Here is a 26,147-nt window from a genome sequence, read left to right on the forward strand (position 1 = left end):
GATAAGAGGGACTGACAGAGGATAAGAGGGACTGGCAGAGGATTGGAGGGACTGACAGAGGATAAGAGGGACTGGCAGGGCATAGAAGGGACTGGCAGAGGATTGAAGGGAGTGGCAGAGAATAGGAGAGACTGGCAGGGGAGAAGAGGGACTCACAGAGGATAGGAGGACCTGGCAGAGGATTGAAGGGACTGCCAGAGGATAAGAGTGACTGGCAGAGGATAGTAGGGACTGGCAGAGGATAGGAGGGACTGGCAAAGCATAAGAGAGACTGGCAGATGATAGGAGGGACTGGCAGAGGATTGCTGAGACAGACAGATGACTGCAGGAACTGGCAGAGGAATGGAGGGACTAATAGAGGATTCTAATAGAGGACTGTAAGGACTGAGAAATGATTTGCTAGGATTGGCAGAGGATTGCTGAGACCAGAAAAATAATTACAGGGACTGGCAAAGGATTGCAGGGACTGACAAATCATTGCAGGGACTTTCTAAGGATTGGAAGGACTGACAAATGAGTGATAGGAATGGCAGAGGGTTGCTGGGACCTAAAATGATTACAGGGACTGGCAGAGGATTGCTATGACTGGTAGAAGTTTGGAAGACCTGGCAGAGGATTGCGGGGAGTGGCAAAAAAAGAGATAGATCCGATAGAGGATTCCTAAGAATTGCAGAAGGTGACCAATGAATTACTGGGACTGGCAGGGATGGGGTGAACTGGCAGAGGATTGCAGAGACTGACAAATTGTTGCAGGGACTGGCTGAGGATTGTTGTGACACCATATGATGACAGAAGGTAGCACTTCACTCTCATTGGTTTGTAGGACTGACAGTTCTATCCAGAGAGGTTTCCATGTCAGATAACATTGAAATAATACCAATAATAATAATAATCTAGTAATCCCAACCGGGCTAATCTGTAACAAGAAGAATTTCCCATATATCAGACATGGTAAACTTGGGTGGACTGGGAGAGCAGCACCTGCAATCAGTGGGGATGGGGCTGTGACTTTTACCCTCCCTCTGCCAGAAGACCCTACCAATCCCCCCCCAATATTTGCTGCTCCAAAGACCCTTCTACATGACAGAGTGAGACCCATCGTTGGGGCAAATCATATACCTTTATTCCACCACCACTGCATGACCCTGCATGGGGGATGGACAGTTACGCTGGCCGCATATTTTTTATATGACCTAATGAGGGGGTCGGGGGAAGTGGGGGTCTCATCCAAGTTTTGATGGGGAGCCCCATGGTTTGTAGTTATTCCCCTGATCACACCATGGCCTGTGTACTATAAATCCTAAGTAGGTAAAGATTTTTTGTAGTTTTGGATAGAATTGGAAAGGATTAGAACCCCTCTCAAGTGTACAGATATCTTGGGCTCCTTTAGGGAGATTTCCTTCAATTCCTGTTCTGTTGATATTGGTAAAAATAAAGTGTACCAGAAATGCCTTGGCAAACACAGTACGTGGTTGTAAAATAGCAGTGATATCATCATTATTCAGTATATAGCTGTGGCAGGGGGACCACCTACTACAGGGCACATGGACAAAAACTACAGGGGGCGTATACAAGACCGGGCACCCGGAACAAGGAGATAGAAGAGCAGTGACTGGTCCTTATACCAGGAAACTCCTGCACAATAGCAATGTTAATATCTGCAAGAAATGCACAAAGAACACCAAGATTCAAGTGAGAATATAAATGACGGTATTTACTTTTCCTGGAGTTCAGTTGTAATGCTGCTTTTTACATCACCCTGGAGTTCACTATCAAGAAGTCTTGATAACATATCATTCGTATACATACCGTAGTAACTAAATGGCTCTGAATTCCTTGAATCTCTTCTACGTCCCATATGTCTTTCAATTGTAAAGATTCTGTATAATACGGAAGATTTTGTATGCTTTTTATGGTAACAAAGACATGTTCTGGCTGAACTTTCCATCATCAGACTATTTTCAAATGTCAGATCTGCCTATGATCTTATCTAATGCTGAAGGCAGTGGGTAGTAGACAGAACACAAAGCTGGCATTTCATTATCCTCCATCGAGTTCTCATCCATGGTACAGGTCTGCTATAGAAGTGCACTGAGGCTTCACCCTACTGACATTGTATAAGCATTATAATACTAGGTGACCTTTGTTTAAGGTGTGACTGAGTGATATTTATGGATGCAGAAAAGCTGGATGTACACTAAAAGTTTTTTTTTTAGCCAACATCAATATACACTTCATGGAAACCTATCACTCAACCATAAAATAAATAATATTGTCTAAATAATATATTTAAAGGGCCGTTCAGCCATCAACATAACTGGACCAGGATGACGTAAGTTCTGTGCAGACGTGCAGGAGTTCATTCAGTCCTGACAAAAAGAATACTTATTGCATAAGGGACCATGCCTGTCCTTTTCTGCAATAAACCCCTGACTGGTTACCAATATTTAAAGTGGAAAATTATTATTTTTTTCTTCACTTACCTTTTTATGCTAAGGACCTTCAATCAATATACTTACCAAATCCAATGAATCTCATGCTGTCTTGACTTTTGTCTTCTATCCATCTCCCTATTGCCACATCCCGCCATCTTTTTTATTTCTGCTTTCTGATGAAGTTGCCCAATGCCACACGGCACATGAGCAAGATTAGGTGACTGTGTCTACCAACAGGGCTTCTAAATGTAAACAGCGAAGTGCATGCATGAGATTGTGCTCTGGTTTACATTTGAACAATTTTATTAAAGCAGACCCATCATTTTTTACATTATATTTTATATATAATGGAGAAAATATTTTTCTTTTTCTTTTATTAACAGCCCATTTTTATAGGGAGGTCCCCTCTCCTCTATCTTTACCTCTGCAGCTGTAAAGACGAGAAGAAACCCGCAGCCTCCTGGGATACTTGCATCACATATCCCAGGAGGCTTTTGGTGGCTCCTTCTGTGCATGCCCAAGACTGGGCATGTGTTATTTCCCATAATGTAAACAAAAAGTGCTTAATCTCATGCATACGTAGTGAGGGCACTTTTTATCTTAAATTTGCAGGTATTGTATCTACGCAGTGCGAGTTTGGGTGACATGAGAGGAACCTGGAAGACAGAAGAAAAATGATGGCCGCACACTTTTCTGTCCACACCTGAAAGGAGAGAGAAGCTGAGATGGCACAGGTCTTGCTTGGCTCGATTTGTAGAGGGCTTTACATCGGTAAATGTAAGTGGTATTTCACAATGTGTACTGGGAGTTACAGCTTTCAGTTTATCCAGATCAAATATACTGGTAAACTTGTTTACTGCAAGTTACTCCATTTCACACACTCTGTTCTCTTCTCACCTATTTCTAATAAAATAATGACAGAAATGAAATGCAATAGAAGAGAACTAACATCCGATAGTCACACCCCATTAACAGAGAAACATGTCAGGTAAGCATTTCAAGAATTTGACTTTAAGGAATTGTGCTGGAAATATTTCATAGCTACTGAATCTGACTTGAACCTTCAGGTCAAGTTTTCCACCTGCAAACAAGTTGTATAAGTCTGTAGGAGCACATCAAGCAACAAAAATGTCACCATTAAACCACATTTTTTAAATAGATACAATTTTTTCATTTTATGTGTGGACACAGGAACTGACTTTAGCAATGTAAAATTTCGGAAGGTGCTAATCTAAATTTCCCCCTGACTTGGTTTTTCGACCTCTATGAAAGTGGCTCCCTAGCATTTTGCTGCTTAAAAAGTGTCAATGAGCCCCTAGATCTTCCTATTATGATTGAAAAGAATTAGATTGATTGAAATGGCCTCTTTTGCAGACAGATAGCAGGTGGTGTGGTATTTAGTGGTTTTCAATCGTTTCTCACACACTCCATACATAAGTTCTTCATTGTTCATCTGCTCAACTGGTTTCATAGACTTGAATTGAATCCTTACTAGCATCAAGGTGATTAAAAAGCATTTTGGAAGGGTTTGTTAGGAAGAAGTACAAACAAATGATGTGTTTTCACTCCCTTTAACCCTTCAGTTCCTGTGCAATGCATAATTGCTAGAAAACTGACCCTATTGTAGCTTGATAAAGCCCAGAAAACATCTATAGAAACTGTTGGTAGCCACTCTCGAGCCTCTGAGTGTTAGATATTAATTTGCTGGTAAGAACATACTGACTTGCCAATGAGATATCTATCTATACAGAGTTCAAAACCATAGAGAGAAGCAAGTATGATTTAATGGAGAGAACATTAGGAAGTTATTTTTGACTTACAGGTGGTTGTTTTGATGTGGTGGGTTCCAGTCTAGTTGGTTGTGGAATCACACCAGGAGTAGTGAGGGATACATATCAATAATTTTTGTTTATTCAAGGTTGCACATACAGATATGGACTATTGTTTCTTTTTTATTATTTTAGTTATATTTTTACATTATAACATGTTTTCCTTTTGTTTTGTTTTTTTGCTATTTTAATGTCCTTGAGTTAACTGGGCCTAAAATAATCATATCCATCTTTGTATGACCCCAAAACTTTGCTGGTTTATTTTGAAATAATACAGCAGTAAAACATGAAAATCTTTTTGGCTAGCTGCCACTTTGCTGAGCTTTGCCTTTTAAAAAGAAATAGATGGTGATTTGGTAATAATGAATAGTGGGGTTGGCCTGCTTTGAAGAGGCGCTTCTCTGGTTGGATGGTAAGGCCCTTGGAAAAGCACTGGAGTGAACCTTTTATCTGAACATAATTTACAATCCAGTCACAGCTTAGTCTGAGTTCCCTATTATAAAGAAAAGAAAGTGACCGATCTTTGAGCCATGCTGGAAACATGCATCTAATAGGGCAGCTTTAGGTCCCAGAGACAAAGGTTGTTCTGGGTTTACTCTGAAAGCTCAAAACCTGCCGATGAAAATAAAAGAAGAAGCTGAATATCAAGAGAACACACATAAACCAGCCAAAAATAATGACATCCATGCATGCTGCTTTCCTTAGTTTACTGCTTAGCTTCTTGAAGTGCATAGATTCTTTAAAGGATTACTCTGTGCTTTCCATAAATTAACACATTTATTAGCAGAGATCTCTTAGATTGTAAGCTCTTCTGGGCAGGGTCCTCACCTCCTCCTGTGTAACTGTCTGTATCTGTCTGTCATTTGCAACCCCTATTTAATGTACAGCACAGCATAATATGTTGGCGCTATATAAATACTGTTTGTTATTAGTAATAATACTATAATAATAATATAATAATAATAAAAACAGAATTTTTCATCCAGAATGCTTGGAGCCTAGACTTTTCTGGATGGGGGATACATTTTGAAATACCACTAAAACATACTGCATTTACATAATGGAATAATTATCAATAGGAACTACAAGTCAACAGAGTGGGAGTTTCTAATTGAAGGATAATATGGCTTTGAAGAGTTTACCATTAGAAAGCAACTGAGTGTTTGTAATGGTGTGTCCTCAGAATGCACAGGGGCCTTATAATATCACAAACATACACAAAACATTATTTAACAAATAGTTCTACCGCAATCTGTACATTCAAAATGAAGGAGACCAATTGTTGCAGGGTGATGCAAAATCTTTCATCTTAATAATTTTGCAATAAATGTAATATGTGTATATTTATGGAGTGTGTCTGAGTTTATATTATTTTGTTTTGAATGTTTATATGGCTGAGGACCATTTCAGAACTATAGTGAGATGCAGTATTCTGCCGCAAAGTGACCCATTTTTTGCAAGTGGCTGTATGCAGTGTAGTTCCCAAAAGCGACATGCTGCTTTTGACTGCTCAGTTATTGCATGAAGACTTGCACAAAACTGCAGCAACAGTGCAAATCTTCAAGCAACATCTTCATAGTTAAAAAAGATATTACGCTTTTGGGCACTGTGCTGAACTCTGCTATAACTGCAGCTGCATGCAAACAGAACCCTCCCAGTGTGGTTTGCTTCTTATGGGCACACAATAGCTGTTTGCTTTGGGCCCAGGAGCAGAACACTGTGCAGTTTTACATCACAGGCCTGAAAGGGCCCTTTTGGTTTGGTCATCTTTTTGTCATAATTATCAGTATGGTAAGTATTTGTACAAAAAAAAGATATTTTTCTGCAGTATGGATATTTTTATTGATATGGATTTTTTTATTGATATGGATATTTAGCTGTATGCTCAGATGTTCAGCCAATTTCAGCACAACTTTTCACAAATTAATGCATGTACCAGGCATGTAACTGAAACCAAAAGATCAGCATTCTTTATAATTTACCTTGTTTTTAATAGTAAAATGATCCGCATTATTTTTGCACCTCCAATTGTTTTTCTTGCTTTGGAGATGCATAAGGGTAAAAGCGTGAGAGCTCAGTGTTTTACACCAGGCTTACATTCTATGTACAGAGCTGGTGGAAGAGATATTCTTATGTGCAGCAACTGGTAACCTGGGGGATCTGTGGCACGGTTAGGGCTACTACGGAAAGGACTACGGTGCATAAGTTACAGGATCAGAACCATACGGAGGAAAGGAGAGGCATACAGCACAGACAGTGTCAGAGCTTACACAGAGATTTTGATGGGTAGCTGCTTCCACATTATTTTTTATTAGTGCAGGGATTTCTGTTTTTGATTTTTTATATATATGAGTTCAGCATTGGCAGCTTATATAATCTCTTAAATATCTAAAAGATCATTTAAGTAACTGTTTCTCTTCAGTAATGTGGGCATAAAATAAACATTAAACTGGCTTAATGTATTAAAAAAAAACCTTCCACGTAGAGTCTCTGGGCCCATTCCCTAAATCACCAACTCATGGTAGGTGTAAAAATGCACATAAAAAGAAAAAAAAATTAGAATGAAACTTACCTTGCCCCTATCTAACACCTAAGCCACCTAGAAAAGGTGACATCACGTATTGTATTGTATTTTCACATACAAATAACATATATGTGCTATTGCTTGTCACATTTTTATATTCTAAATTAAACATAAATATTAACAATGTAAAATTAGGCGCTTGCTTTGAAAAAACAAAAAACATTTTTTAAAAGGACAGTACACGTCAGAAAGGCCTTAAACCCTCCAGCATTGTTTAAGCTGACCTTGCAAAGAATAATTTAATGCGTATTATTAGATCCAGAAAGCATTTGCTAAAAATGTAATACATGTTTGATTTCTTTCATGAAACCCTGAAACTATCCCGTTTTAGTCTGGGTGTGATAAATAAGTAAATTTTTAGTTTAATTCTCCAGGAGAATCAAAATAAAGGAGAGATACAGTCTTACAGATCATTTTCGTTGAAAATTTCCATGCTTTACAATTAATTTAAAAAGTTGGCAGGTGGCTTTAAAAAAGTGATTTAAAGGCCATATTTTGATTTTGATTTAGGAAAAAAACTACACATTTAAAGAATAAATGGTTTCTTTTTAAACATGTCCCCACCAATCTCTCGGACCCTCTTTTGGGACAAATAGCATGTTTAGGACTTTTGCAATTATCCCAAAATGTTGGCAAGTCAAAATTATTAAATGGCAAAAAAAACATGTCCTCACAGTGAAAACAACTTGTTTTTTTGAAACCCTTGTTTTTGTGCTGGTGAATAATGGGGTTATCCTGTATATCCCCATTATTCACCTGTACTGGAAGCATATTGTAATAACTCATAAAACTGCACAACCAGGCTTTGATAAAAACACACGCAAGGAATCTCACATCGACATCGAAGTATTCTTTTGTGAAGAATCAGTTCCTGCCTTTGACTCACATTGAACTGGAAAAGTGACCATGACGGAATGTTTCAGAAAATGTTAGATTCAATGCATTATAAATTACATAGACCCCTATATTACCAATCTTATCAATTAGTATGTAAATTTTACAGTACATTTTTCATTCAGTTTGGTATCCATGATAGGCTATGTCCGCAGAACCTTCACAGCCATATATTCAGTGTCAGACTCCTTGCTGTTATTTTGCCTTGTCTTTGCTTTTTTGAACTTTGGCATTATGTAGACAACATCATCCTGCAACAAAGAAAAACAAATGCACTGTCACAGCTAGATTTTAAAAAAGCATATTCCTTTTACTATGCAATAGCTATTACTGGCTTCTCCTTCTAAAAATGTTAGTTGGCAGATGTTAATCCAGTGGCTTCAGTACTCTGAGTCCCCTATATACTATATTTTTTTCACATACTGCATTCTATGGCTGTGGTTAACAACTTGCTGTGGTGCATACTGCATAATTTCTGCATCCCTGCAAAAGCACCTCTCTGTGCAGTTGCACATTCATTCATGAATTCCAATTCCCTAAATGCATTTTGGTAGCTGTCACAGAGCAGGGCATGCCAAGGACTGATCCCTCTGAAAATATTAGTTGAGTCAGAGTTGGATTGTTGGGTGGCATGACAGTGCGAGGAATTTGGAATAGTGGCTACAGGGGAGAATATGAAAAGTGTTGTAAGAGTGTAGTCACATTCTACAGGAACATGCTTTCAATGAGCTCAGCTCATAAAATTAACGGGTATATTTAGAATGTAATACAAATGAGGATTCTCCAAACAGTTCAGGAGAGTGATTATATATATTATATACTTACGTTTTTGGCCAGTTAGGTATTACCAGCTGGGTATTGTGCACTCTTTATTAGGGGCGCACAGAGACCATGATATGGTGAGGGTGGCTATTACAGTGACAGCGAAGGTAAATGCCTCTAGTTACACAGGGAGAGATACGTTGATTGCAAGGAAGGATTCTTTAAAAATGTCATTTATTTCAGTGGTCCCCAGTGTTTTGCAGGTAGCGGACTACTAAATTCATGGACTCCAGGCCATGCATACGGGGAGTCATGTGCCACTCATAGGGGAAGAAACTTTCCCCCAGAGTGACGTCATGATGCCAGAACACACCCACTCTCCAATCGAAAGGCTCAGTCCAGAGACACAACCTGCGGGAGACTCTAGCCGGTGCGCCCCCCCAGTGGGGTCCCTATCCTGACCCCAGAGTCGCAGCCCACCTGTCAGACCGGGTTGGGGACCTCTGATTTATATGACCAACAAAATTTTTAATAGGAAATACTATAGAATGATTCCAGCATAGAAAGTATGTGCAGGTACCTAAACTTCCCATACAGTTTATGCTTGTTTGTTGTATAGTTGTAGTCACACTGCATTCAGTATTGTTGGGACTCTTGGTTACTCTGTAACATAATATCTGTAAATACTATTATGTTACTCTCACACAAGCAGCTATTACACAGTCCGGTTTTTCTAGAAATTTTACCTCTTTGGTTCTTGAAGGTGCAGATTCTGCTGAAGCTCCTGAGAAAACAAACACACACATTATCTGTTTAAACTTGAACTTCAAAAAGTTGTAAAGAAACATTAAGTCAACAAATATAAAAAAAACTAATCATTTTTAATAATTTTTTTGTAGGTTGTGCTATTGAGTAATAAATATAAACATGCAATGTTATCAACACATTGTTTGGAAGATTTTGGCTAAGCATTACGGTGCTTCATTTGAAATCATTCATTCAACATTGTCTGCATACTTATTGTTTCAGATGATCATGACACACAACTCTTTAAAGTTCATAGGTCGCCAATAACCCTATTTAATGGCCAGAAAGCCTGGAGCTTGTGAAAACCTGACCAATCACTACATGTTTCATGGCACCACCCTCTGTCCAGCATAGAATCATGTGAAAAGAAGCTGCAGTCAATTTTAAGATAGGAAAGAAGGAAAACTTTTAATATTGAATGTTTTTTTAAGCTTTAGCACTCTCTGAAAGAGAAGACTCTTGTTTGACATTCAGTATATACTTAGATTAAAATCAGGATTTGTGTGCAGTTATATATAATGAATGGACAGGGGATGATTCTGACTTTTATTTACCTGCATTGGTAATCTGTGCTTGCCTTACTGAAGAGTGTGATCTGGGGAAGAAAAGAAGAAAAAAATAATGAATTATAATTACACAGTATTTATATAGCACAGACATATTATGTAGAGCTAGTTGCCCCTTACTTTGAAGAGAAGCCAATTAGCCTAACTGCATGTTTTTGTAATGTGGGAGTAAAGCGGAGTAAACCCATGCAAAAATGGAGAGAACCTGCAAACTCCATACAGTGATCTGGTTCAGTGCTAATCTCCGAGCCACCGTGCAAACAAACTGAGTACAAATGTTATTTGTGGAAAAGTATTTCATGGTTAGTTATGCCGGAAACTGTGTAATTTTATCAGGCTAATATTCCAGGCATATGTTATAAATGTATTTAAATTCATTAAAAAATACCAGTACCTGAATTAGGTTAGATGCAATCCCTCTAATGTAAGGAGAGAAGGGCAGCACTAGGTACTAACTAGGCTCTGCTTTATGCACATGTGCTGACAAGCAGAAGACAACAATTTGAACAGATAGGTGAGCTGCTGTTCTTTCACTGTCCAATCACAGTCTGGGAATGGGTAGGTCACCTGGATGCGTCACAAAACTGCAGCAGAAAAGTCAGATCACTTTGCTGTCTATCAGGGCTATGCAACTATTGGGAGTGGATGGGAAAAAATTAAATTTCATTTGGCAGGTAACCCCACTCTATATATACATGGGGTTTGAGGGAAGGCGGATGTAAGACTTTATCAAAAAAGCCAAAAATGCAAAAACTTTTGGGTGTCATGAGGAACCTTTTTTTTGGCATTTTAGCTTTTGTATTTCAAAAATGTTATTGAAAATGTTTAGAAGTAAATTACAGTAGTTGTGTTGTTAACCAGAACACATATAAAAAGAAATAATAAATATTATGCACTTTTACAAAATAAAACTTCTTGTATACGGTAACAACAAATACAAAAAAATTCTCTTTAGCCCAATTCAAAAATTTTTTTAACAAAGCCTCAATAAGACTGCAATGACATTTATACAGTTATTTATGAGAGCAGCAATAACACAATACAAAATTTGGCATCAAAATAAGCATAAAAAGAAATGACAACAGGAAAGAAACATTAATAAAAGCATTGTCTAATGTGCAGAAATTTTTTTTCAATAAAAAGTCAAAATCTATTCAAGCTAAAAATAATATGTAGAAGGTAAAAGTTAATACCTCATATGGGTACCACTTAAGGGTGGGGGAGGGGGACAAGGACAGGAAAGGGTGGAAGACTCAAAAATAGTAAAGCGTTCTCACAGAAAGAGCATTTTAGTTTTTGAAGTCCTGCAAATGCCTCAACTATTATAGCTAGTTGTTTATTGTTTGATCACAGTGCACCCAGGCATTGCACAAACTACCTATCATAATAAATATACCAGTATAAAATTTAATCATTTGTTTAAAAAATCAATGTATTTGTCTGTTTCCCTGGAGGTGAGCCTTTTATTCTGACACTGGCCTATGCAGTTAACAGTTTATGGGACAGAATACTGTTACTACTTCGAAATGCAATCTTAAAAAATAAAATGCAGACCCTAAATTTATGGGGGGGGGGGGGGTCACATTTCTAGACCAGAATACTGGTTTAGATGTCAATACACCCTAATTCATGTTTCTGCATTCAAGTAACAGTAGATAATTTTCACCAAAAATCTATTTATTGCAGGATTGATCTGTTTTATGTGCCTTCACATATATAGTAACCACCAGCATACCTAGGCTACTCTACAACTCGCCACAACACAAATATCATGTTCTTCATTGCTGATGATGGTTGAAGTGTTTTGGCATCCCGTTTATATGATTTGGTTCCTCAAACAGAGCACACCTGAGTGTGAATGGGCCATTTAGGTAGTGCAAGGAGCTAAAGTATCCTCTACAAAGTGCAGGAACCAAAAAAACAATTAGATTGCATTCTTAGTCAAATCAGGTAGGATAATAATGTGAACTCACATCCCACTCCATTTGGTAACCCACTTTGCTCCAAAATAAAGGGTGCTTTATTCAATCAAGTGTTCCTTCATTCTATAATTATATTTCACATTACTGTTAATTAATTATAGGAGTGATTTATTTCTTTAAATGCATATAAGTATGCTTTAAAGTAACAGATAATATAGTTACTGCACTATATGGCATTGTTTTTTGTACTGTGCTATTGAAAATTTCTGCATGGTGTTGCCAGTGCTCAGATGAATTAATACATACCTTTTGCTCAGGGAACATTTCTTACCTGTTAAGAAAAAACAAAATATTTAACAATCCATGTATAGACACTGACAGGAAAAACCAAGCCAGTGCATTGTGCAGAGTGTACATACTGCAATCATTGGAATTTTTTCTTTGAACTTGCTTGATGTGGGTTTGTGCTCTTTGTGGATTAATTCCAAAGGACTGAATGGTTATTTTATAGGTATAGGTAAACCAATATTGGATAATTTAGAAACAGTTTACTAGCTTAGCCACTAAACCATTTACATTTTTACAGGTGCTGTAATAGTACAACTATACCACTAGAGGACGCAATTGTCCTGCAATTCTAGGTGCAATTCTAGTTGCGTGACTAGTAAGGACAGTCATAAATTCATAATGTCATCCAATGTGATTATTAAATTTTAGTTTCTTACAGAATCTCAAATCTGAATCTGATACTCACTTGGAAAATTGTAATTTAATTGTTTTGCTAAATACATGTATGCATATCTAGCCAGTCTACAGTACATTTTTGGGTAATACAATTGCAGCTTGGTATCTGATGGAATTGGCTGAATTCTAAGGATGGGAGTGGGAGGAATGGCGCATGTTTGTTATGCTATACATGTATGTTATTTTGCTGTTATGTTTTTATGTTTTGTTTTATAAATATCTATGTTAATAAAAAGCTGCTGTTGGGTCATCATCTGGTATTTAATATTTCCCCTTGCTCGGCCTGGCCATAAAATATGTTCCATTCCAGTGTGTTCAGGACTCTTCAGACTCTTCTCTCTCTACCTTTCTCATCCCACCTGAACTATGTTCAAAGTATATTTAACGTCAAAACTTTTTCCCAGTTTAAAAAAGTAGGAAATGGCTAGAATCCAACAGTTTTCCCATATATATTGAATTTAAGAATTCTTTCTTTGCTCCCTGACCCTTTAATACTGCAGGTGAGCAGAAGTGTTTTCAAAAGGGAGACAAATCTCTTTTCAGACTGTTGTCACTAAACAAGGTGTCCCCAGTTAAAAATCCAAACCTAAAAGCTGAACTTCAGGATGAGCATCAACTTTTTTTTTTAAACTTCTTCTCCATATATACAGTAGATATGCAATAAAACTCTCTAAATTCATATGTTCAAGGAGATCCATAGTTATAGTTCTCACATTAGGAGTTCATAGAGCAGCAAGCCTGCAATCATATATGAGCAATATACTTTTTCATACTTGGAAAGTTTATGTATTCATTCTGTGTAGGGTCTTTTTATGGTTTTCCCTATTTATGCTTCTAAAGCATGTTGTGTATAGGGTAATTGTGTGATAATGATACTATAGCCAAGCCCTAGATATGCAGAAACAAAATTTATTTTTGTATAAAAGGTTACAACAAAAAGAGTTTTTTTTTTTTGGGGGGGGGGGGGTATATATTATTCAATGTGCTTTAGAGTATAGAAGATAGTGTGACAGTTTAAATTATTCAGTTTTACAATAGCAAGCTTGTTGAGAACCCCTTCCTTAATCTGCATTAGAATCATGCAGTAAGAAGAGGTCTATTTTTCTTCAAATCTAGTGCTCCTATGTCTGAGAACGTTTTTCAAAAAAATATTGTCCTTTTGTCTCCTACATCCCGCCGCGTTTCCCCTTCCTTAGGGGATTTTTTGAGACCGATACTGAAGAATGACAAATAATGTCTTAGTTTCCAGTAATAGGATTGTTTAAAGAAGGAGAATGAATAAGGTGAGAATTTCTCAGAAATAGGAGCACTTGTCTAGATTTGAAGAAACAATGACCCCTCCTTACTGCATGATTCTAATGCAGATTAAGGAAGGGGTGCTCAACAAGCTTGCTATTGTAAGACTGTATAATTTGCCTGTCACACTGTATACCATACTCTAAAGCACATTGAATATATAAAGCCCCCCAAAAATCATCTTTTTGTTGTATCCTTTTATACAAAAATAAGTTTAGTTTCCCTATTTTTGGCTGAACACTGAGGATAGCAGAGCAGCTGCCATGTGATCTTCCTTACTATAGAAAAAGTCCAAATCCCATGATCCCTTACATGGTGTATCATGAATATGGGTGGTTAATCTTGTAGTCCCTGCTCTCTATATCACTATATGTGGTGACTATAAATTAATACATTCCGAAAAGACCATGAATTGTAGCCACATGCATTAAATATATGCAGTTTAATACAAAGGGTGAGCCTTATTATTTCTTGTTTTTTTGTGTACCTCAGTAAGAGAAATGTCCCATAATTCCTTTGAAATATAGTAAGGCAGATATGTGAGTGGTGACAGTGAAAATAATGGTTTTGGGGCACATTATGACCACATGCTCTGTATATCAGATCTGCCGCTTAACACAATGAGATGCAGTGCTCCATTGTGGGGCATAATGTATTGACTCTGCATGGGCTAAATGATGAAACTGTTTTAAGCACAAAAGTATTGATGAAACTGGAAATCATAACGGAATAACATACAAGATTAAGATGAGTTGATGGCTTTCGTTGTATAATATATTTTTCTTACTGGTGCTTTTTGCAGATTTTGAGCGGAAATCATTGACTAAGCCCAGGTTAGTAATCAGTGATTTGGATAGGTGATCTGGAGTAGAGGGCTTTATTCTATACATATTGTGCATCTTATAAATACCAGATATTCTGCTTTAGGATGATACTGGTGTGTTGAATATTTGGATAAACTGTTGGAAATACCTTTTCCGAGACACCTCTTCACCTAAATTCCCTGACTTAAGATTTTATATACAGGCATTTCAGATCAGGTGGTGCATTAGTTAGGTGTTGACTGCATTGCCTTTACTATGCTTTCACAGTAATTTGAATGCAGGAATAAAATCAGAACATTACTGGTCTGACAAACTGCGAAAATTGGAACTAATATTTCCATAAATCTAAACTCATAGGTGTTGGTATTAGCAATTCAAAAACCCATACCATTAGTCTGTATGATAACAAATAAAATCATATCGTCTTATCATCATAACGTGGTATCTACAAGTCTGAGAGCAAGAGACACCATGAAAGAAAGAAGCAAAACCAAAAGCTCTGCCTCGAGCTTTATCTCTGCAGAGTGCCCAGTAGAAGCCAGCGAATGATTCCAGGTATACCGGGAATTTCTGATGAACCCCCCCCCCCCCTTCATTTTATTACAATGTTTATTGCAAACTTAGATATAAAAAGTTATCTTACCAGTTATGTATAAAAATAAAAGCAGTAGCAGGGATAACAGGGTTCCACCGGTTATGTACAGCAGTTGCAGACTTTGGTCAGGATCTATTGGTTTGTAGAACATTAACAAAGAGGTTGTTACCAAGAAAATTAAAATCTGATGGTGTTTTAGCATCATTCTGTTGTATGGTACTCTGCTGCAACAATATTTATAAGAAAAAACAAGGTCTAGTAATAAATAGCCATTACTTTGTAGACTGCCATCAATATATACTGAAGGCATGAGTTGTTAGCAACTTGTTGCTGTTAGCTGAATCAAGGAAGTGGTTAGGAGCAGACACTGCTAGCGAAGGCTAAAAATTATAACTGTCTGTGCATCACTAAAACAGCACCTTGCCTGGGACGTAGATCTCATTCTTCCTACAGTACAATGATTGTTTGAGACTTTATTTGAGAATTTATTCCATTAATGTCAATATATAGTTGTTTTGTACTTTATACTATATATATTGTATACTATAAATGAACATACTGTGTTTGTGCTTCATAACATACAATTTTTGCAGGTAAACTGGTCACTGCCAGTGTAGGCTAGGAGAGCAATATGTGGCCTACAGCTTGTAGTCATCAATTTCTTTTTGTAGAAAGCAGACACATGCATTAGGGGATTGACACAACTTGGCTTGGGTCCTTGCAGGATACAGGGTTGGGAGTAGTAGTGTGGCCAACTGTAGCCAGTACTATAATAATATGGTGCCCTTCAATGTGTCACAGCTTTCTAATTTTTTCTATAGTATGTCTGAACTTTATAGTGGCACTCTACTCTAAACTGTGTCTTGGCTTTCCAGTTTCTCCTATAATAAGTCCCAGATTTTGTGGTTCCCCCCTTCATTTCTCTTCTACTTTCTACAGTTCTTTTTCTGAGGGAGTCTGGAAACACACAGCTAACAGAGATTAGGGACTGCACTTACAGCGGACAAAGATTGCAGGCAAGTAAGGATAAGGGAATAAGATGTGCTGCATTGGCAACCTACCAATGATATGGCATTTATCATAGACAATAATAGACAAATGCTAATGACATGCAGATATTACCAATGACGAGCAATTTCCAATTATTACCAACAAGCAGATATCACTGGCATGGAGATATTTTCAACATCAAGCAGATTAAAGGCATTAAGATAGCTCAATTGATGGGCAAACATTGTCAAGAACAGATATCAGCCACATGCAGGTATTACCAATGACAGGCAAATATTACCAATGACATTCAGATATCAAGAATAAAGAAACATTACTAGTTTTTTGCAGATATTACCAATACCAAACAAAAATCAAGGATATACAGATAATATTAATTCAGGCCTGTTTTAGCGACATGTACAAATTTAAAAAGTACACTGATATCAGAAAGAAACGTAATGCACTAGTAGGCAGTATCAGGTACCCTTGTGACAGCCAGATATCCGAGTGACAGGTACAATAATGCAGGACCCTACTGATAAATAGGTAACTTCCCCAGGGACAAGCAGGTTCTATTGTAGGCATATATACAACAGGTAGATACACATGAGCATGAGCAGTAGGCAGATAAGTCACAAATTGCTCTAATCCTGTGAAGTTGTACATAAGGGGTAAATAGGGCTAAATTTACTTAGGGTTTAGGTTCAATTCAATTCACAGGCCAGAACACTATCTGCATGAAATTTGCAGGTTCTCCCCGTGTACTCTGGTTTCCTCCTACATTCCCAAAACATACATACGGTTAGGTTAACATACAAACATACGGTTAGGTTAATTGGCTTCCCCCTCTAAATTGACATACACTGTATTAATGACATATGACTATGGTAGGGACATTAGATTTTAAACCCCTTTAAGGGACAGCTAGTGACATCACTATGGACTTTGTACAGCGCTGCGTAATATGTCGGCGCTATATAAATACTGTGTAATAATAATTAATATTACTCTGCAGGGAAAAGTTCACTTAGCTTAGTGCATGTGGTGAAAATTCAGACTGCAAAGGAAACTAAATCGCCTGCAAAAAAATTCAAAAGTATTTTTTTTTTTTTTTGTGCAAATAACTGGATGGCCCAAATTAAATGAATTGTACTTTGCACAATGATACTTTACAGTTTTGTGAACAATCTAAAATCCTGATAAAGCATCCACATTATCATTTATCACTTTTTTATGGTAACAAATGTTTATTATATAATAATGTTTAACAGATGAAACTATTAGTTTAAAAACAAAACACTAATTGTGCAGTTTTGTTCTTGTTATGATTAGTATTAGTCTTTCTGCTTGGTATGGAAACAACTTACTATGTAGTTGGCTAGAAGTCTTACACAGATGAACAAAATTAGTATCATCTCTAGCCGACACTACACCAAGCTTGGTACAAAAAATACATTTTGAGCCAAGTTTAACTGCTGTGGAACCCACAACCCCCTTACAAAGCAAAGTTAAATGCAAGGAGCTAAATGGTGCAATATATTCCAGGGCTAGATATTGCCCCTGATTCATCAAGCAAAATCGGATTATCGGTCGCGCATTCGTATTAGCGATCTGGAATCGTGCGCGATCGCGCTATTCAACAACTGAAAAAGCTCGCGCACGGAGCCGCGCTTATCCGACAGCTTTTTACTGGCGATCTTGCATTGAAAGTATCCGCGATCGCTGGCCGCGCGTACGTTCGCGCTCCCAGCGATCGCGGATTTCAATGATGAATCAGGGGCATTGCCTTGATAAGTATAAAAATGGACACAACTTGCATGGGCATGCCTTAAATAAATGAGAGAAATATGTAGGCAGTTAATGCTCAACTTTACCCCTAAAAATGGCAGTTACTCAGCCGTCATGCTGATTTCATGGCTTTCAAAAACTTAGTGACCTGGAACAAGTATGCACATCAGGAGTTTTGACTTTTCTGGCTGTACATTTGCATCTAGTTAGAAATAATTTAACCTCATGGTTATCAGAATGTTTGCCAGGCAACTAATTTTGTTAGAAAGGAGTCAGTTTTAGCAGCCTGTTCTTTTCTTTTAGTTGAGATATTAATTCCCTTAAACCGACTAGGACAATGAGGAAAGAAAAGCAGTCACAATACACTTCTATTTTTAGAGCTAAACAAATAAAATAAGATTTTGTGGGGCTTCCAGCCTGATACTGAGAGCGCCTTCTGCTCTATGAATGAAAGAACATGATTTATCAACATACAGTATTACAGATTGATGTTTTAGAAGAGTCGTGTTTCTCCATAATAATATATTACTTATTAAAATTAAAATAAAAATTCTTTCCTTAATATGCAAAGAATTTTACTTTTAATTCTAAATGCACTTGCAACTTTGACAATATGGAAGCAAAGAGGAAACACAGAATTGAAAAGCAAGATAAAATGATAAACAGAAATTAAGGATAAGCATTGGAACTTTGCACAAGTATCGTACCATTGTTGGCACAAAATATGATGTTTAATAGCATATCTTTAACATAATACATCGTAGCTGTGGAATATTGATATGAGAATTGCAGAATTGCAGAAATGGGGCACTAAATATTTTTTTTTCTAAAATTCTGCAAAATAAAGATTTTAAGAAATTTTAAATTTCTAAATCCTGCCCATAACAAGCAAAGTATATATAAAATCAAGTAAATTACTTTAAATAGTGGAAAGCACACAAAGGTCAAGGACCTGAACCTGATGACAAGCATATTTTTGATCTATGCTACTCCCTATTTTTCTCCTACCCACACTTTTTTGTCCTTTTTGCTGAAAATTCCCAACAGATCCACCATATACAAAAAAAGATAACTGCAGCCCAAACTTTTAGCTGATGTGTTGAGATTCCAATTTAATTCCAACTTAATAAAGTGTCAGAAACGCATTAAAGTTACTAGGAGTTCATTTTTGATGGATAATGTCATCCCTTTTGCAGGGCTGCTAGACTGGTAGTATTTTAACCCAAATGGCATAGAAATCATCTTCCCTCTTTACAACTTGGTGGATGGGTATTTTATTATCAGTTCATGGGTATCTTGAGAAATATGCACCATTGGATACCTTTCACAATGCCTGACACACAAGAGCATCCCAACATACTATAAAAAGCTTGTCAATCATAGTGCACTGAATTTAAAAAAAGATCTTGTCTGATTTTCAAACCCATGATATGTTGTGTTGGCAGTCTATTCATAATGAATGAGTTATCTTAATGCAACATACACTGATGTGCAAGAAATTGAATGATAACACACCTCAACTGCCCTGACAAATATTAAGGACCATAGATTACAGGTTTGGGGCATTGACAAAAAACTTGTCCGGCATCCCACTAAGACCTTTTTCAAATCGCAGTGAGCCACAGCATTTTGCCACAGCTCATCTGTGGCCCCAACCTCGTCAATTTAAGTAAATACATGAGGTTGAGACCTTTATCTTGCACATGGCTGCATGCAGCTTTGAGAGACTGCGGTGTGGTTCACCCATTACCAATATAATAATCACTTTTGGCCACATGGTCGTTGCCTCAGATCTGTGCCGTAGCCGCATGCAAATTTCCTGCAGTGTACATTGACTAAATTAGATATTTAAAATATAGTTACAGTGAAAAAAATATGGGTACGTTACAAAAATTTACCTGTGCTTGGAACTGTAGGATGATTTTTCCAGTAACCTGATATGAGACTTATTGTATGTTTGACCTTTCCAGTTACATGATCTGCCTCACATGTCACTGATGGATTATTGGAACAGTGGGAAATATTCATCCAGAACATGTAGGTGACATTAACAGATCCATCTGCATTTCTTTCAAGGGTAGAGTTTTCTTTTATCTTTAGACTTTCTTCACAAGTCATGGACAACTTTGCTGTAATTCTTTCTGGATAGAATTCAAGCAAATTGCACACTACAATAACTTCATCTTCACCATTCTGAACAAAATGAGCATGCATCTTCGGAGGAGCTAAACAAAATCATAGAAAGACAACAATATTAAAGCATATCTAAACCTAAAAATGATGTGATGGCTGCAAAAGATTTCATTTTTTTCCAAAGAACATTTTGGGCAGTGTGCAGAAATGCAATGTTCTTTTCCCTTCTTGTGAGCTAAAGGGAAAGTTCTAAACATTTCTGTAAATTAGAAAAAATAGGCAAATAAATAAAAGATTTAGGTTTCAATAGGTAACACTTTAAAACCCTTTTTTAGCTGCTTATTTTAGTTACAATTTACATTGTGCTGTAGAGTTGTTGTTTGTGTACATGTGTGTGCTATACATTTTTAATTGTTTTGTTTTTCTCTGTTATTGCTATCACAGGAAATCCTTCTTGAACCTCTAATATCTACTCTGCCCCCCCCCCCCCCCCCCCCCACAATAAGGTATAGGGTACAGACTGTACTCAATGTGATGTTTGCCTGGCCCACCAGGAGCACTTCCTATGCCATTATTCATAGGGGATATTAGGAATTGGATATTTGTTACCTTATACCTGCTGTCCTTTCTGGATGGTGACTTGGACATCCTCACTGTTTATGGGCTGTAGAAATGATCTGGGAGCTTTATAGCTTGTGTCAGGTATACTGGTAAAATGTAAACAGCAACAGGGGAAACCTCCTTTACCCTCCCTGTCTATGTCAAATCATCATTTATCAATCCTGAAAGCAGTAGGCAGGACTAAGCGATTACAGCCGCATTGTCTTCTGTCCTAAATGTCATTACATTGAGCCACATGTAATATGATTTCCCCAATGCTAATGCTAGCCAGAACATCTCACCTGAACGTACAATGTAGTTAGTGTGGTAGGATTTAGGCATTTTCAGTGAATGTTTCATTTGGGTCAGTACAAGTTTTCACACAATGAAGCCACAAATCTTAAAGTGCCCAAGAACTTTATGTGTAAAGAATGCTCAAGCTAACATTAACATGCTTAGCTGGGAACAGGAATATTCTATCTCCCATGCTCTGTCTGGCCCTATAAATGGCCAGATCATTTTCCTTTTTTTCACACACACATTAAAACCCTGAAAGTTTGTTAAATACCTTAATAAACTGAGGCTTGGAAATTTAGATTCAGTCTATTAGAATAATTAACTCTCTTACCTAAAGTACCACCAGCAATACAATTTAATAAAACATAAAAGTGACTGGTATTATTTGCTATGGACAAGATTGACAGTGATGTCATTCTGTTTTGCAGAGCAAAGAAAAATAAGCATTCCTTATACCCATAGATTGAAAGTCTTGGAACCTAAACATCAGCATGACAGCCACACAGTAAGCACTTCTGGAAGCAGAGGCCAGCAATGGCAACCTACATATTCCTCCTTTAAACGGTTTCCTTTAAGAGAACATTTTAGCAGTTGGCTTGACTATAAATTGCTTGCCCAGACACTATCTGGGAGCATAAGGAAAGTCCACACATTTAATAAAACTTTGTGACTCGGTAACTGACTTTATTGGGTGGAGATTACCTGATATAAGATTACCTTATTACAATATTTGAGAAGTCTCACTAACTATTACAGATGAGTTAAAATAATATTGAGATAGCTGTATGATCTTAGTGCCCATGAAATTCCAAACAGAATATCAAACAACAGTTTACACTAGAAAGTAAGACAGCTATTTATATGTGCCATAAATTACTTTACCTTGAACAATGAGCTGAATTAAAGGACCATAATATGTCTTTGAAGGTGGTGGTAGAGTTTTATCGAGAGAACATTTGTAAACTCCTTCATCACCTATTTTAGCTTCTTCAATCACCATTGAAAATTTTGAATTATTTTCTTGTGTTGGAGTGCCATGTAAAACAAATAATTTCTCTGTGTGATATCCTGTTTTATTGGAAATATTCCAGTAAAATGAATACCGCTGAAGTTTTGGAAGATCTAGAGAGCAGTTCAGTATAACACGGCTAGGTTTTGTTACAGTGACTTCTAAAGACTTTTGGTGGGAATCTTCTCTGGAAGTACCTAGCAATATAAAAGAGAATAAAAATGTGCTCACAATGTAAAAACAGACCTTAGTAACTCATTAGACAATGTTGTAATAGGATAGTATTATTTACCCATAACGTGTTAAAGTATAGTACAATCAGATTTTTAGTTTTGGGGCTTGGTGCTCCCCCCCCATCCTACAGCACTAGAAAGTGCTTCTTATATACCATTATCATAAATATATTAGTGGAGAAATTAGGGATGGAATTACCCATTTGTGACAGTGAAAAATCAGTCAGTGAAAAATCAGTGATCAGTGATTAAGTGAAAATCAATATTCAGAATAAGTGAAAATCAATATTCTATAAAATGCACATTACTACAACTTAAAGTATTGTGTTTGTTGTTGTTCATTCTGAATTATTCAAAATAGTACAAGAAGGTGTAGAAATGGAATGGCTATTTCAACGTCGTTAGCAATCTAAAAGTTAGAAAAAATTATACTGTTCTAAAAGGCTTACCATATGTTTCTTAACCTTAACATTTATAAGGAACATGTGATCCAGAGCCATACAAAACACTAAATATCATTTTAGAAAGAGAGAGAGTAATCTAATTTTGAACACATTTGCAAATTATGTCTTCCAAGATAACCCATTCTGCATTTTCCAAACAGAAGATATTAAAGAGATGTTATAATGTTTACCGTATATTGATCTGCAGGATAAAACATTCTCTAGGGGTAATGATAGTAATAATCATCATAAACACTATAAAATAAATAAATGCACACTTACCTACATAGAAAGTCATTGCCATAAGACAGAGAGTTGGGAAATAATAGTTCATCTTCAGTTTATCACCAACAAAACCAAAGCACAGTAATGAAACTGAGGTCATGCAATGTGGCATTTTGACTTCACAGATAGACCCACCTCTGGCCTAAATTCAGAGAGACTATTGGGTGGTCAAGTTGCGTCTCTCATTTAGTGGAAAGCCTACTGCAATGTAATCCTAGATCACAATAAATTTGTATCACGAATAAATAAACCATAGACATACAAAAAATATACAAAAATGAATAGCAGAAAAGCTGAATGTAAAGCCTTTAACGTGCTTATGGGATATGTTTTTATTTTTGTCAATACAAATGAATAAAACATGGGGCTACACAAGACCACATCTAATATAAATATGTAAAAATATAAGCAAACTGCTGTATAGGTTTTTAGCAGCTGTATTACCTGACTCTTTTATACCTATTATTATTGATCAACTACTCATCATTTTTTTCTTGATCTCAGGCTATATTAAGTATTCTCTGTTAGATAAAAAAAGTATCCAACTGTCTCTATCTCTTTTATACGTTTACTTTAAGTGAAGATTGTGTATGAAAATTTAAATTTTACATACACTTCACTAAATATTTTAGTTTAATTCTTATTTACTACTGAATGTGTGTAATGTGTTCTCTCTACAACATTCACATTTAGAAATACTTTATTTTATTTGTTTGCATTCAGTTTTGTGGTTTTAAGGTGTAATTTCCTTTTTACTTGCAAACAGGAAAACAGAAAGCATATTTTCCATAACTCATGAATAACTTTCTTACATTTAATTCTTTGAAAACAGGGTATGACTACAGATAATAGGCCATCATATAAAAATTTTGATGGCAACCTCTCTGTAGTACTTTCACACATTTTGTTTAGAAATGTACCTACTTTTTTACTTAAAAGCTAGAAAATGTTAGAAATTGGTTACATTGTTTTAGAATCCAATTGAAAACTGAGATTTATTTTAGCCCACAAAAGCAAAACACATGCATTACATCAAATAGATTTACATTGTTATAAAATTGTTCAATAGTTTCTCTGTAGTCAGTAGAAGTGATCCAGATAGCTGTGCTACCCTTTATAATGTAAATTAAAATGTAGAAGGCTGTCATCTCTGAATAAACCAGTACCAGCTTTCTTTGGCACATCCACTGTCAATCCACTGTACCCAGAAAAATAATTCTAATAGACTAAATCTGAATTTCCAAAACTAAATTTATTAAGGTTTTTAAAGAACTTTCAATTTTGTAATGTGAATGTAAAAAAATAGAAAAAGTGATTTGGCCACTTAGGGTTCAAAATATGGTACAGCTGTACTAAAACTTTAGTGGGGAGTTTTGTAAACATAATGTAGGTCTAATGAAGCACATTTTATTGACAATCTGATAATACTTTTGATTTTTTTTTCTTATAGATACAATAGGGTCTATTTTTAATATTTTCACACAAAATTCACCCAACCTTTTACCCAAATGTACACATTTAGCATATTGGATCCAATTAGAAAAATGTTTGAATCATGATTATAAATTGATTCACATTTCATAAGTTCAAGGAGCATATGAGTTGTTTGTTCATAAACCCCATATAAAACTTAGGTAATGCAGTAGGTAATGCAGAACATTTTTTACAAAAAATCAGAAAATCGTATGTACAAAAAATGTAAAAAAAATAGTATTTCTCGTTTAAAAATACCTAATAAAATAAAAAAATGATTCTCACAAGCTGTAAAAATGATTCTCACAAGCACAATGATGTAACTAGCAGCATGTAAATGTTATAAGTAAATAGGTGTGGTTAAATAGGTTAGGCTAAAAGCCAAGTGTAGTACACCCACTGCTGGTGTGGGTTCCTGAGTGGTATTGTCTCAACAGATCTGGCCCAGTCACATCAGTTGTCTCAGGGAATTATTAAAAACACTTGCAAAGTATGGGAGAGAAGGAAAAGGGATGCCTGTAAAATAATAATTTTGAAGGGGTTAAGAGATTTCTAGGTGCTAGTTTCTTGAGGTGAACAGACTCTAATGCTGGTGCATCTAATCATGCAGAAGGGAGTAATTACAAGTACCGGTACTAGACTGTCTCCTGGGGTGGCATAAATCCTATACTTGAAGTCCAATACCTTAATCTTCTGTTGGAGTGGCCCACCTCTGAAGTTCCAACATCTGACATCCCTGATTTGGTTTCCCAGCAGGATGGGGGAATAATCCTGGAGGACACATTAAAATGGATGTCTCTTTGCAAAGCAGGACAGGTTCTTTAGCTGGGTCAGAGAACTTCCTGAAGGAACGAAGACCTCATCCTCAGGCAGAACAGTTAGGAAAAGTTCAAGGAAGAGCATCAAACAGTTCCCAAAGTAAGTCTCAGGTTGGTGCCAGGGCACATGGGCAAACCACACAGGTCTAACTCTCTCAGGGAGATTCCTCCCTACAAACAGGGTAAATAAATCCACCACTGAACTAGGAGACTAAACCTGTAGAAAACTCAAAAGGTAGTCAGAGTCCTGGCTGGCTAACTACAGAAATTTTGCCAGATAAATGAATAAAGTTTAAAGTAAGCACACTTCAATCTGGTCTCTACTCAATTTTAAAAAGTGATGTAAGAACAACAATCTGTTTTAGAATCTTAACAAAGAAAAGGAAGCCACAAACCAAAAGCAACAAACAAAAAAACTAGGACATCTATAAGTGAATTTTACACACAGGAGACAAAAACAGCAGCTGGGAAAAAAACATTTTTTTTTAAATAGCTATCATGATTGGAACAAATTTCATACTACAGGGTGACAATCAAAAATCTGGCAACCTCCAGACCTGAGGATTTTTATACTTACCTCCAGACACAGGCCAGCCTTCCTCTCGCAGCACCGCGGACATCTGGCACAGTTCCGGAGAGCAGGCAGCAAGGATGTTTCAACGTGTATTTAGTGTAACAAGCAAAACCTAACAACTGTTTCTGCAGAACAGCACCATGAAAACATTGGTGGCCAAACAGTGTACTGTAGTCACTGTATTGAAACTGAGCTCCGAAATTTATGCTGGAAAACTGAAAGAACCAGATTATCAATGGCCGG

General features: G+C 36.7%; 2 protein-coding genes across 2 annotated transcripts in view; both read right to left on the minus strand.

Annotated features, from left to right (window-relative positions):
• The window catches only part of TSPAN33 (tetraspanin 33), a 28,321-nt gene extending 20,375 nt beyond the window's left edge, over positions 1-7,946 (minus strand). Inside the window, exon 1 of the mRNA XM_072401899.1 lies at positions 7,855-7,946. Coding sequence (XP_072258000.1) covers positions 7,855-7,863 — 9 coding nt within the window. The 5' untranslated portion in view covers positions 7,864-7,946. The remainder of the gene's footprint in view (positions 1-7,854) is intronic.
• Positions 6,082-23,243, minus strand: LOC140324215 (uncharacterized). Its single transcript, XM_072401896.1, has 8 exons — positions 23,037-23,243; positions 21,952-22,275; positions 19,938-20,264; positions 15,307-15,390; positions 12,106-12,130; positions 9,866-9,906; positions 9,251-9,288; positions 6,082-7,993 (listed from the first exon to the last, which is right to left on the minus strand). Exons 1-8 carry the CDS (start codon positions 23,149-23,151, stop codon positions 7,886-7,888), a joined length of 1,062 nt encoding a protein of 353 aa, XP_072257997.1. The 5' UTR covers positions 23,152-23,243; the 3' UTR covers positions 6,082-7,885.
• Between the last annotated feature and the right edge of the window lie 2,904 nt (positions 23,244-26,147).

This window comes from Pyxicephalus adspersus, chromosome 2, assembly GCF_032062135.1.
Source record: "Pyxicephalus adspersus chromosome 2, UCB_Pads_2.0, whole genome shotgun sequence".
NCBI lineage: Eukaryota > Metazoa > Chordata > Amphibia > Anura > Pyxicephalidae > Pyxicephalus > Pyxicephalus adspersus.